Source organism: Suncus etruscus, chromosome X (genome assembly GCF_024139225.1).
Source record: "Suncus etruscus isolate mSunEtr1 chromosome X, mSunEtr1.pri.cur, whole genome shotgun sequence".
NCBI lineage: Eukaryota > Metazoa > Chordata > Mammalia > Eulipotyphla > Soricidae > Suncus > Suncus etruscus.
In genome coordinates, this window is record NC_064868.1 from 52,025,734 (window position 1) to 52,038,643 (window position 12,910).

The 12,910-nt window shown below is 38.7% G+C and overlaps 1 protein-coding gene across 1 annotated transcript in view; it reads left to right on the forward strand.

Annotated features, from left to right (window-relative positions):
* The first annotated feature begins 751 nt into the window (after nucleotides 1-751).
* NBDY (negative regulator of P-body association) overlaps nucleotides 752-12,910 on the forward strand; it is a 72,358-nt gene continuing 60,199 nt past the window's right edge. The window contains exon 1 of the mRNA XM_049767392.1: nucleotides 752-1,085. Within this exon, the coding sequence (XP_049623349.1) occupies nucleotides 855-1,061 (207 nt within the window). The 5' untranslated portion in view covers nucleotides 752-854 and the 3' untranslated portion in view covers nucleotides 1,062-1,085. The remainder of the gene's footprint in view (nucleotides 1,086-12,910) is intronic.

A 12,910-nucleotide genomic window follows, 5' to 3' on the forward strand; every position in this document is an offset into this window, starting at 1 on the left:
ACAAAGAGAGAACAATGTAATCTAGTTTGATAAAAGGGGATGAATGTGAAATTGGTCTGAAATTATGAAGGTCTAGTGTTTTCTTCTAAGCCTCATCCCATTCCCTTTTGGCATTATCTACTTACCAAATGTCATAGAATATAATACCCCAGACAAAAATGTTACTACCATCAATCATTTTCCATGCCTCTAGGAAAGGAAACTAATTGCCATCAATTAAAATATGACATACCATATGTCAGAAATTTCCTATATGTTTAAGCATGGAAAAAAGGAAACCTTCAAGGATTTCCAAGTTATTAAATATGACGGCAGAAGTGATCTTAGATTCTATATATGGTGAATTAATTTTTTTTCATATTAAATGTCCATTGTCAGAGTTAGCTTAAATTTTGTGTAAGTAGTCGGAGGTAGCTTCATGGCTCTGTGTTGTGCATCTGCAAGCCTTTAATTCTTCAATAATATTGTTCTGTCTGCACTCCAAATCAAGCCTTTCTCTATTTTATGCAGAATTCATCGTTTAGGAATAAACCCGAATTTCTTATCTAATCTTAAAATTGCATACACTGTCATTTATTAGATTTAGTTCTGCAGGTAGGGAAGCGGCGAGAGAAATGATGGAAAAACGTGTTAAAGATTCACGTCGCGTTTTAAGATCCATTCTGGTAGAAACGTTAAAATGTCCATAGGGAATGCGACTGAGGCAAAGGGATAGACGTCTGAGTCTACAGGAAATACGGTAAGAGCGTAACCCGGAGAAGCTCTGTGCCTGTAGGGGACCAGCCGCCATCTCTAGTCTCTAGGCCTTGCTGGGGCCCAACTAAGAGAACTGACACCCGGGTCTTACCATCCTTATGGGGGACCAACCTTGTAACTCCGGGAGATCCACGCTTCTGCCTGGAAGCACGCGGGAAGCCAGGCCTCCCAAAAAGCGCTGCCTCCTCGCTCCACGGTGGGATTATCCAGAAGGAACCCCCAACGGAGGTAGTACCCCTCTCCCCTCTGCACCGCCTCCTGCATCTGCAGGCCTGAAGTCTCATCCGCCTGCTCCCGAGAAGTAGTGAATATACTTCTACTTCAACCAGGTCAGACTCTTTATTTTTGCATCGGGGACGTTCTGGCTTTCTAAAATTTAATGTGTGTTTTTCCAGATCGCTCCGATATTTCAAAATGGAAGACCACGCATGCATTAGATAGGCTTCACAAAATATACATGGGTGAAAATGTTGATACTTAACAATGCTAAATGCGTTATACGAGTAGTTGTAATCATAGTGTCTATATATTTTAAAGAACTATATAAAATTATTTGGTATGTTCTAAAACAATTCAGTGTGGTAGAGATAAGGATGGGTACAAAATTTCACGAATTGATCAGTGTTAAATCTGCTATAGTTATGCAACTATAATGCAATCACTATGCTGTTGTCTTTTTTCTTTTTTCTTTATTTTAATTAATATCTTTATTTAAACACCTTGATTACAAATACGACTGTAGTTGGGTTTCAGTCATGTAAAGAACACCCCCTTCACCAGTGCAACATCCCATCACCATTATTTTGGGAGATATTTGAAAATTTACCTACTTTTTAAAATGTGATTTTTAAGATCAGTAACAATAATCTTGAAGGTTCAATATATATTCCAGGCCCTACGATGTCAGAGGGTATAATATGGTGAACCTTCTGAAGTGTTTCTCAGTGCACAGTGAGAAGTTAATTAAAAATTACAGAATGCAAAAAAATAATTACAGAATGCTAAGTCAAATCCAAGTGCCATGTTTGTTTGTTGGAGGTACTCAGGAAGCACTGAATATAGACTAAATCTTTTGACCTAAATCTGAATATAGACTAAATCTTTTGAACTCTAAAAGACGAGGGGGAATTTAGGGTGATTTTAAGGGTGGAGTAATAGTTGCCCTGTGGAGGGTGGGGGCTAATTTCTAAGGAACTAAGTTCTGGGAAAATATTGGCTTTAGCTTTGTATCATTGAAGATTAAGATGTTAGAGAGTTGTAGAACTTTGAATCTTAGGGAGTATGCATAGCCCACAATTAGTGACAATTAAAAATTTTCAAGCAAGTGGTATATTTTGAGTAGTTTTTACTATCAGATAAACAGCTTACTACCTAAATGACCTTATAGAGTGTAAAATATAAAAATAATTTGATCCAAGCTTTGCAAGTTCTTGTATTCTAAAGGAGACAGAGCAGCTTTTCATCACTTAGGCAATAAACTTTAATGGAGCCTTTGCAATGAGCTAAGTATTGTGCTGGGAGCTGCAGGGGTATTATAGCAAATACTTATCGCCTAATATACACTTGTATTTATAATATATTTGAATAAATCAATCTATAAGTGATAGGAAAATAACATGTTAACATTCTAGATGTTGGATATGGTATTATTACATATAGAAAGAAGAGTGCTATTTCACTTAAAAGCATACTGCTGTAATTCCTTTTAACCTAACTTCTCTCAACTTCACCTCTTAATCTAAAATAGTTGGGGGCATAAGCATTGTGGAGAACATAGGGATAGTATCAGAAAATGAATGAGTTTTGTAGAACTGTGAGTGCAAGAACTATTCAGTTTTCTCCAAATTATTAAAGGCATTTGAATTTAATAATAGCTAGTATTTATTGAACATTTTAAAACACCAAACACTGTTCTAAAGGACGTGCAGAGTCTATACTCATTTGAACTTCTTTGTAACAGCTGCTTTACGGAAGTAAATAAATTAAGTGGAAGTATGTGGCCACATAAATATCTGATGCCAGGGCAAATAGATAGTAACTGAATAATTTCTTCTTATTGGATTATTCATAATTCTTTGCTAGATTGAAGTAAGACTTCATTTCCTTGGTGCATTCATAAAGTAGTTTATTCCATGAATACAGTGATTATTGTCATGCCACCCTGATTTTTCTGATAATATTTAAGGTATATTTTTTTACTAAAATCATATTCATAAAGTAGAAGGAATAAAAGTTTATTATGACAAAACAAAAATAACTAGCTTGTTGTCATACTGTAAAATCACTTTTTTCTTTCGCACAAGTACCCTTTATTATGTCAACCGTGACACTCGGGTGATTTATCTTAAACTCTGGCTAATAAAAGTGGCCGGAGAAGCAGAGAGGAGAAGCTTGGCTGGCTCAGTAAGATCCGAGAAGCTGCTCAACACCCTCTGGCTGAAAACCACTTTTTCCTGTTACTGGTTTCTTGTATGAAATTGAAAGCTGAGACCCCACAGAATGTTTTGTTTTGTTTTGTTTTAGGTTATATTCCTTAGGGTTTATTGATTTATAGTTAAGAAGCCTCGGCTGCTGCAGAGGACCAAAAAAAATCAAGATCTTTGTGACACTCAGGAAGGCTGTGTTGTGTCTATCTGGAAACCAATTCTTAGTTGTCTTCAAGCAGTTTTTAAGAGTTGAAAGGAAAGGAAATCAAGGATCACTTAAAAAGGCAGCTGGCCTTTGAATACGCAAATGGAGACTGCCAATCAAGCCTAAGGTCAATCAGAGAGAGGGAGGATGTGATGGGTTACATGAAGGCTTACCAGAACTTTGGTTGAAAACAGAAAACTTTTGCCAACTAAATGATTGAAATTATTTATTTATTTATTTATTTATTTATTTATTTATTGCCACACCTGGTGATTCTCAGGGCTTACAACTGACACGGCTCAGGGGTCATTTCTGGTGGTGCTCATGGAGCCATATGCTGTGCTCAGGATGCCAGGGGTACATCTTGGTCTGTCCTAGGTTAGACCCGTGCAATGTCCTAGGTCAGATGTGTGCAAGGGAAAAGCCCTACCGCTGTGCTACTGCTTTGGCCCCTGGAATGTATCTCTTAAAATACATTTTATGATCATTGGTAGTAATTGGGAGCATTATTGTTATTTCTCTTATTGATAGTTGCTTTCTAAATTTTTGTTTCTGAATATTCTAAAAATTTATAGATTATCTTGAGTTATCGGTTAGTTATATTTAATAATGAATTTTCTATATTTCTTCCATTATTCTTTTTCTTTACAATATTTATTTCTACTTGCTGAAATATATAGTGCAACAAAAAATAGTAGCAGTGATAGAATTTCCTTGTTTTGGTGTTGTATTTATATGGAAATTGTAGTAATGCTTTACCATCTTAGTAGGTTTTCTTTTTAACATTGGAAAGTTCTAAGTTTGCTGAGATTTTGAATGAATTTTGATTTTCCTTCAAAAACTTTATCAGTACATTGAGTATGAGTACACTTGGACTGACTGAGTTTGATCCCCAGCGTCCCATAGAATCTCTTGCTAGGAGTTATTCGTGAGCACAGAGCCAAGATTAATCTCTAAGCACCTACAGATGTGGCCCTAAGACAAAAACAAACCAACCAAAGAAAACCTACTTTACTAAGGCCAGAATAATAGTACAGTGAGTAGTGTGCTTGCCTTGCTTGCAGCCTACCTGGGTTCAATACCTAGCTTCAGATATTGTCCCCTGAGCCCAGCAAGAGTGATCTCTGAGTGCAGTCAGGAGTAAGGCCTGAGTATTGCTTGGTGTGGCCCCAGCCTACCCCCTTAAGATATGAATACATTTTAGTGAAGGAAGATAGGTTTTTTTTCTTTTTAAAAAATATTTTTATTGAGACCATTATGAATTACAAGTTTTCACGGTTGTATTTCAGGTAGTTAGTGGCAGTGAATTAGGGCCATTCCACCACTAGTGTTGACCTCCTTCCACCATAGTTCATCATATGCCTCTCAAATCTCCACCCCTAACCACCTGGACTTACTAGTGTAACAGATCTATTTTGTGTTTAGCTTGTTATGGTTTAGGTTTCTCTCTCTCTCTCTCTCTCTCTCTCTCTCTCTCTCTCTCTCTCTCTCTCTCTCTCTCTCTCTCTCTCTCTCTCTCTCTCTCTCTCTCTCTTTCTCTCTCTCTGGATCACACCTGGCAGTGATCTGGGATTACTCCTTGCTCTACGCTCAGAAACAGCTCCTGTCAGGCTCAGGGGACCACATGGGATGCGGGGATTCAAACCACTGTCCTTCTGCATGCAAAGCAATTGCCCTACCTCCATGCTCCTCTCTGGCCCCCATAGTTTGAGTCTTTTGATTCTGTTGTCGTTGATTTTGGCTTGGGTATTTAGATCTGAGCACATTTTTTCCACTCAATATTCCTGAGACCACTTGGCCCCTCGACCCCATACACTTTTTTCCTTTTCTTAATTTGTAAAAAGACATATGAGACAAAACAAAGTGATTCAAGCTCTATGTTTCTATGTAAAAGTGGGAACCTCTATCTAGAATATATGTAAAATTAAAGAAGAAAAGAAAAAATGGAGGAGGGGCAGGTGTGGCTTTTTTTTTTTCTTTTTGCTTAGGCACATCAAACATTGGGGAAATTAGAAAGAAAATTCCTTTGGCCTAAGAGATACAGGGTTTCGCTGCCCATGTAAATACTGTCAAAAGACCAACTACAGGCTCCAGACATTTTGGTTGCCCAACCCCAATGTCTCTCTTTATGGTCCAAAAAAAATTCTGCTCAATCACAGTTGACAAAGTCAGTCTTCTGTAGTTAGAGATCTTGGTTTTTGTATAGGTCCTAGGATGAAGCCTAGGATAAAGTCTTTCTTTGTGATCCCAGGAAAAGTTCTGCTTAATCATGGTTGTTGTAGACAGTCTTTTGTAACTAGAGATATTGGTTCTTGTACAAATTCAGGGTAGAGCATCTTTTGATTTCATCTCACTGTTGGATGGTGAGGTAGAGCTACCTACCCTTAGATCAAGTTGATGCTGTTTCCTCATCATCAAAGTGTTTTATGGGCCTACCCTCGAGCAAGTTGGTGTCAAGGTGGCATTTGGGGCTCCCCCAGGAAGAGTTTGAATCCTGGTACAGGTGTCGTAATCTGTGCCAGTACCTATATCAGGATCTGAGGTTCAGTGTTGGAGTATTGATGACCTATCCATTCAGGCCTAATTCAAGTCTCCATGACAAATGATCAGGGTGAAAGGCAGCCTTGCATTATAAAATTTATACATTTCTATACCTATTAGATATGAACTTCTTTTTATATGTAAGATTTCCCTACTGTAGTGTATCTATACAAAATCGAACAATGCCACATGACACAACTGGTGCATATAAAGGTAAATATTACAAGCTAAATAATCTTTCTATCCTGATGGTAGCCTGAGCTCCTAACTCAACCAAGACTTTTCTACAAGACTTTTCTACTAAGCAGATCCAAAGCAGGGATAGGGAAAGCTACCTTTACATATGGAAATAGACCCCAAAAATTAAAACTATTAAGGAAATGCATCTACAGAAACATACAAAAGAAATATAGAAATTACCTTTAAGTCTTTTCAGATAGTTGGGGGTGTAGAATACAGAGCACAGTTTTTATATATATATATATATATATATTTTATTTTTTTATTTAAACACCTTGATTACATACATGATTGTGTTTGGGTTTCAGTCATGTAAAGAACACCACCCATCACCAGTGCAACATTCCCATCACCAATGTCCCAAGTCTCCCTTCTCCCCACCCGACCACCGCCTGTACTCTAAACAGGCTCTCCATTTCCCTCATACATTCTCATTATTAGGACAGTTCAAAATGTAGTTATTTCTCTAAACTCATCACGCATTGTGGTGAGCTTCCTGAGGTGAGCTGAAACTTCCAGCTCTTTTCTCTTTTGTGTCTAAAAATTATTATTGCAAGAATGTCTTTCATTTTTCTTAAAACCCATAGATGAGTGAGACCATTCTGCGTTTTTTTCTCTCTCTCTGACTTATTTCACTCAGCATAATAAATTCCGTGTACATCTGTTGTGTGATTCTTGTAATAATGTTTTTGCCTGTCATCCCACCTGGATCTTCCAGGTGGGGGTGATTAAGGAAACAAATAAATAGCTTGTTGGGGAGGCATAGGGAGCTCTTTTGCCAGAACTGACGGCTTGTTCAGTTTGCTTTTTGGAGCTGGCTGCAACTGACAAAAGACTTTCTTTGCTGAACCTTTGGTTCCATGTATACGAAAATTCCATGACTTCATCTCTCCTGACAGCTGCATAATATTCCATTGTGTATATGTACCACAGTTTCTTTAGCCATTCGTCTGTTAAAGGCATCTTGGTTGTTTCCAGAGCCTGGCTATGGTAAATAGTGCTGCAATGAATATAGGTGTAAGAAAGGGGTTTTTGTATTGTATTTTTGAGTTCCTAGGGTATATTCCTAGGAGTGGTATAGCTGGTTCGTATGGGAGCTCGATTTCCAGTTTTTGGAGGAATCTCCATATCGCTTTCCATAAAGGTTGAACTAGACGGCATTCCCACCAGCAGTGGATAAGAGTTCCTTTCTCTCCACATCCCCGCCAACACTGTTTATTCTCATTCTTTGTGATGTGTGCCATTCTCTAGGATGTGAGATAGTATCTCATCGTTGTTTTGATTTGCATCTCCCTGATGATTAGTGATGTGGAGCATTTTTTCATGTGTCTTTTGGCCATTTGTATTTCTTCTTTGTCAAAGTGTTCATTTCTTCTCCCCATTTTTTGAATGGGATTAGATGTTTTTTTCTTATAAATTGCTGTCAGTGCCTTGTATATTTTGGAGATTAGCCCCTTATCTGATGGGTATTGGGTGAATAGTTTCTCCCACTCAGTGGGTGGCTCTTGTATCCTGGGCACTATTTCCTTTGAGGTGCAGAAGCTTCTCAGCTTAATATATTCCCATCTGTTAATCTCTGCTTTCACTTGCTTGGAGAGTGCAGTTTCCTTCTTGAAGAAGCCTGTAATGTCCTGGAGTGTTTTGCCTATGTGCTGTTCTATATATCTTATGGTTTTGGGGCTGGTATCGAGGTCTTTAATCCATTTGGATTTTACCTTCGTACATGGTGTTAGCTAGGGGTCTAAGTTCAATTTTTTGCAAGTGGCTATCCAATTGTGCCAACACCACTTGTTGAAGAGGCTTTCCCTGCTCAATTTAGGATTTCCTGCTCCTTTATCAAACATTAGGTGATTGTATGTCTGGGGAACATTTTCTGAGTATTCAAGCCTATTCCACTGATCTGAGGGCCTGTCTTTATTCCAATACCATGCTGTTTTGATAACTATTGCTTTGTAGTAAAGTTTAAAGTTGGGGAAAGTAATTCCTCCCATATTCTTTTTCCCAATGATTGCATTAGCTATTCTAGGGTGTTTATTGTTCCAAACGAATTTCAAAAGTGCCTGATCCACTTCTTTGAAGAATGTCATGGGTATCTTTAGAGGGATAGCACTAAATCTGTATAATGCCTTGGGGAGTATTGCCATTTTGATTATGTTAATCCTGCCAATCCATGAGCAGGGTATGCGTTTCCATTTCCGTGTGTCCTCTCTTATTTCTTGGAGCAGAGTTTTATAGTTTTCTTTGTATAGGTCTTTCACTTTTTTAGTCAAGTTGTTTCCAAGATATTTGAGTTTGTGTGGCACTATTGTGAATGGGGTTGTTTTTTAGTGTCCATTTCATCCTTATTACTATTGGTGTATAGAAAGGCCATTGATTTTTGTGTGTTAATTATGTAGCCTGCCACCTTGCTATATGAGTCTATTGTTTCTAGAAGCTCTTTGGTAGAGTCTTTAGGGTTTTCTAAGTAGAGTATCATGTCAGATGCAAACAGTGAGAGCTTGACTTCTTCCTTTCCTATCTGGATTCCCTTGATATCTTTTTCTTGCCTAATCGCTATAGCAAGTATTTCCAGTGCTATGTTGAATAGGAGTGGTGAGAGGACAGCCTTGTCTTGTGACAGAATTTAGAGGGAAGGCTTTTAGTTTTTCTCCATTGAGGATAATATTTGCCACTGGCTTGTGGTAGATGGACTTAACTATATTGAGAAAGGTTCCTTCCATTCCCATCTTGCTGAGAGTTTTGATCAAGAATGGGTGTTGGACCTTATCAAATGCTTTCTCTGCATCTATTGATATGATCATGTGGTTTTTATTTTTCTTGTTATTGATGTTGTGTATTATGTTGATAGATTTACGGATGTTAAACCAGCCTTGCATTACTGGGATGAAACCTACTTGATCGTAGTGGATGATCTTCTTAACGAGGCATTGAATCCTATTTGCCAGGATTTTGTTGAGGATCTTTGCATCTGCATTCATCAGTGATATTGGTCTGTAATTTTCTTTTTTGGTAGCGTCTCTGTCTGGTTTAGGTATCAAGGTGATGTTGGCTTCATAAAAGCTATTTGGAAGTGTTTCTGTTTGTTCAATTTCATGAAAGAGTCTTGCCAAGATTGGCAGTAGTTCCTCTTGGAAAGTTTGATAGAATTCATTAGTGAATCCATCTGGACCTGGGCTTTTGTTTTTCGGCAGACATTTGATTACCGTTTCAATTTCATCAATGGTGATGGGGGTGTTTTGATGTGCTACATCCTCTTTCTTCACCGTGGAAGATTATAAGAGTCCAAGAATTTATCCATTTCTTCCAGGTTCTTATTTTTAGTGGCCTAGAGTTTCTCAAAGTAGTTTCTGATTACCCTTTGAATCTCTTTCATATCAGTAGTGATCTCTCCTTTTTCATTCCTAATACAAGTTATCAAGTTTCTCTCTCTCTCTTTCTTTGTTAGGTTTGCCAGTGGTCTGTCAATCTTGTTTATTTTTTCAAAGAACCAACTTCTGCTTTCGTTGATATTTCGGACTGTTTTTTGGGTTTCCACTTCGTTGATTTCTGCTCTCAACTTTGTTATTTCCTTCTGTCTTCCTATTTTTGGGTCCTTTTGTTGAGCACTTTCTAGTTCTATTAGCTGTGTCATTAAGCTACTCAGGTAAGCTCCTTCTTCCTTCCTGATGTGTGCTTGCAAAGCTATAAATTTTCCTCTCAGTACTGCTTTTGCTGTATCCCATAAGTTCTGATAGTTTGTGTCTTTATTGTCATTTGTTTCCAGGAACCTTTTGATTTCCTCCTTGATTTCATCTTTGACCCACTGGTTATTCAGTATGAGGCTGTTTAACTTCCAGGTGTTAAAGTTTTTCTTCTGAGTCCCTTTGGTAATTCACAAATAATTTCAGAGCCTTGTGGTCAGCGAAGGTAGTCTGCAAAATTTCTATCCTCTTGATATTATGGAGGTATGTTTTATGTGCCAGCATTTAGTCTATCCTGGAGAATGTCCCATGTATATTGGAGAAGAAAGTGTATCCAGGTTTCTGGGGATGGAGTGTCCTATATATATCCACTAGGCCTCTTTCTTCCATTTCTCTCCTCAGGTCTAGTATATTCTTGTTGGGTTTCAGTCTGGTTGACCTATCCAGTGTTGACAAAGTCGTGTTGAGGTCCCCCATGATTATTGTGTTGTTATTGATATTATTTTTCAGATTTGCCAACAGTTGTATTAAATATTTTGCTGGGCTCTCGTTCGGTACATATATGTTTAGGAGAGTTATTTCTTCCTGCTCTACATACCCCTTGATTAATATAAAATGTCTATCTTTGTCCCTTACAACCTTCCTGAGTATAAAGTTTGCATTATCTGATATTAGTATGGCCACTCCAGCTTTTTTATGGGTGTTGTTTGCTTGGATAATTTTTCTCCAGCCTTTTATTTTGAGTCTATGTTTGTTCTGACTATTCAGGTGCGTTTCTTGTAGGCAGCAGAAGGTTGGATTGAGTTTTTTGATCCATTTAGCCACTCTGTGTCTCTTGACTGGTGCATTTAGTCCATTGACGTTGAGAGAAAGAATTGTCCTGGGATTTAATGCCATCTTTATATCGAAATTTGGTGTGTCTTTTGGTTAGTCTTGTATTAAATTAGGTCTTTCAGTTTTTCTCTTAAGATTGGTTTTGAGTCTGTAAAGTTTCTGAGCTGTATTTTGTCTGTGAAACCATGTATTCTTCCGTCAAATTGAAAAGTGAGTTTTGCTGGGTATAGTATTCTGGGTGAAGCATTCATTTCATTCAGTCTTGTCATAATATCCCAGCACTGCTTTCTGGCATTGAGTGTTTCTGGTGACAGGTCTGCTGTAAATCTCAAGGATGCTTGCTTGAACGTAATTTCCCCTTTTGATCTTGCTGTTTTCAGAATTCTGTCTTTATCTGTGGGATTTGTCATTGTGACTAGGATGTGTCTTGGGGTGGTTTTTCTGGGGTCTCTTTTGGTTGGTACTCTTCGAGCATGCAGGATTTGATCACATATATTATTTAGCTCTGGAAGTTTCTCTTTAATGATGTTCTTGACTGTTGATTCTTACTGGAAATTTTCTTCCTGGGTCTCTGGGATTCCAATGATTCTTAAGTTGTTTCTGTTGATCGTATCATAGACTTCTATTTTTATCTGTTCCCATTCTTTGACTAATTTTTCCATTGTCTGCTCATTTGCTTTAAGTTTTTTGTCCAATCTCTCCTGCTGTATGGAACTGTTATGTATCTCATCTTCCACAGCACCAAGTCTATTCTCAGCTTCTGATACCCTGTCCCAGAGCTTATCCTTTTTGTCATTCACTTAGTTTACTGACTTTTTCAGGCCTGTTAGTTGACATGTTATTTCAGTTTGGAGTTTAGTGATTTCTGTCTTCATATTTTCTTGGTTCTTATTATTGTTCTGTGATCCATGGTTTCTTTGCGTTCATTGAGGATCTTCCATATTGCTAGTCTAAAGTCCTTATATGAGAGGTTGATTAGTTGTTTGGTCATTATCTGGTCATCAGAATTGTCATCTTCATTCTCTATGTCTGATGCTGGCCTGCGTTGTTTCCCCATTCTCACACTTGTATTGTGGGTTTTTCTACGTGTTCTGGTGGTATTCATTGGCTATATGGTGCAGGCAGCACACTCCTCTGGCTCCGCTTTTTCTGGATGGGTTGACTTGCCTCTAAGGGAGGGGAGTCCTCCGTGGATGAAGCCTCACACTGGATCAAATCTTAGGCCCGAGCATGCAACAGAGAAGACAGTCTGGAGTGAAATGCTTGCTTCTGTGATCTAGCACAGTTCTTAGTGTGATTTTTTCTTCTTGTTGCGATGGTGTTCTTTTCTTATAAAGAGCCTACGGCTGCTCTCCCAAGAGTTTCTCCAAGAGGACAGTAGACAGACATACACAGGTAGCACTCACAGTTTTTCATAGTTGGGCCCCCCTGGGCAGGCGTAGTTTTGTGGATTTTTTCAGCCTGATGTCACAAACAGGGGACCCGGCTTCTCCAAAAGCTAGCCAATTTTTATGTTCTGGAGTCCCGCCCTGAAAATGTCTCTGGGAGAGCGAGTTTTCTGGAGCCTATTTTCGGCCCACTCCGAAGAGTTTCACGCAAGAGGACAGTAGACAGATATACAGAGGTGGCATTCAGAGTTTTCCCAGTTGGGCCCCACTGGGCAGGCATAGTTTCGTGGATTTTCCTAGCCTGATGTCACAAACAGGGGACCCGGCTTCTGCAAAAGCTAGCCGGTTATTATGTTCTGGAGTCCCGCCCTGAAAATGGCCTCTGAGAGAGCGAGTTTTCTGGAGCCTCTTTTCGGCCCACTCCCAAGAGTTTCATGCAAGAGGACAGTAGACAGACATACACAGGTAGCACTCAGTTTTTCACATTTGGGCCCCACTGGCCAGGCGTAGTTTCGTGGATTTTCCCAGCCTGATGTCACAAACAGGGGACCCGGCTTCTGCAAAAGCTAGCCGGTTTTTATGTTCTGGAGTCCTGCCGAAGGAAGATAGTTTTATGGAAAAAAATCTTGCTTAGAAAGATCTGAGGGGAGAGAAAAAGAGGAAGTACATGTTCTGGAGAGAAACAGGCTTCTCCAGAGTGGAATAAGGCAAGCAAAGAGAGAAGCATGCAAGAAACGTGTTACATGTTCAAGGGAGAACACAAACCTGAAGAGCAAGTCAAAGATTTTTAAAAATAAAAACTTTATCTACTTCCATGATTATAGATTTTTTCTCCAACAC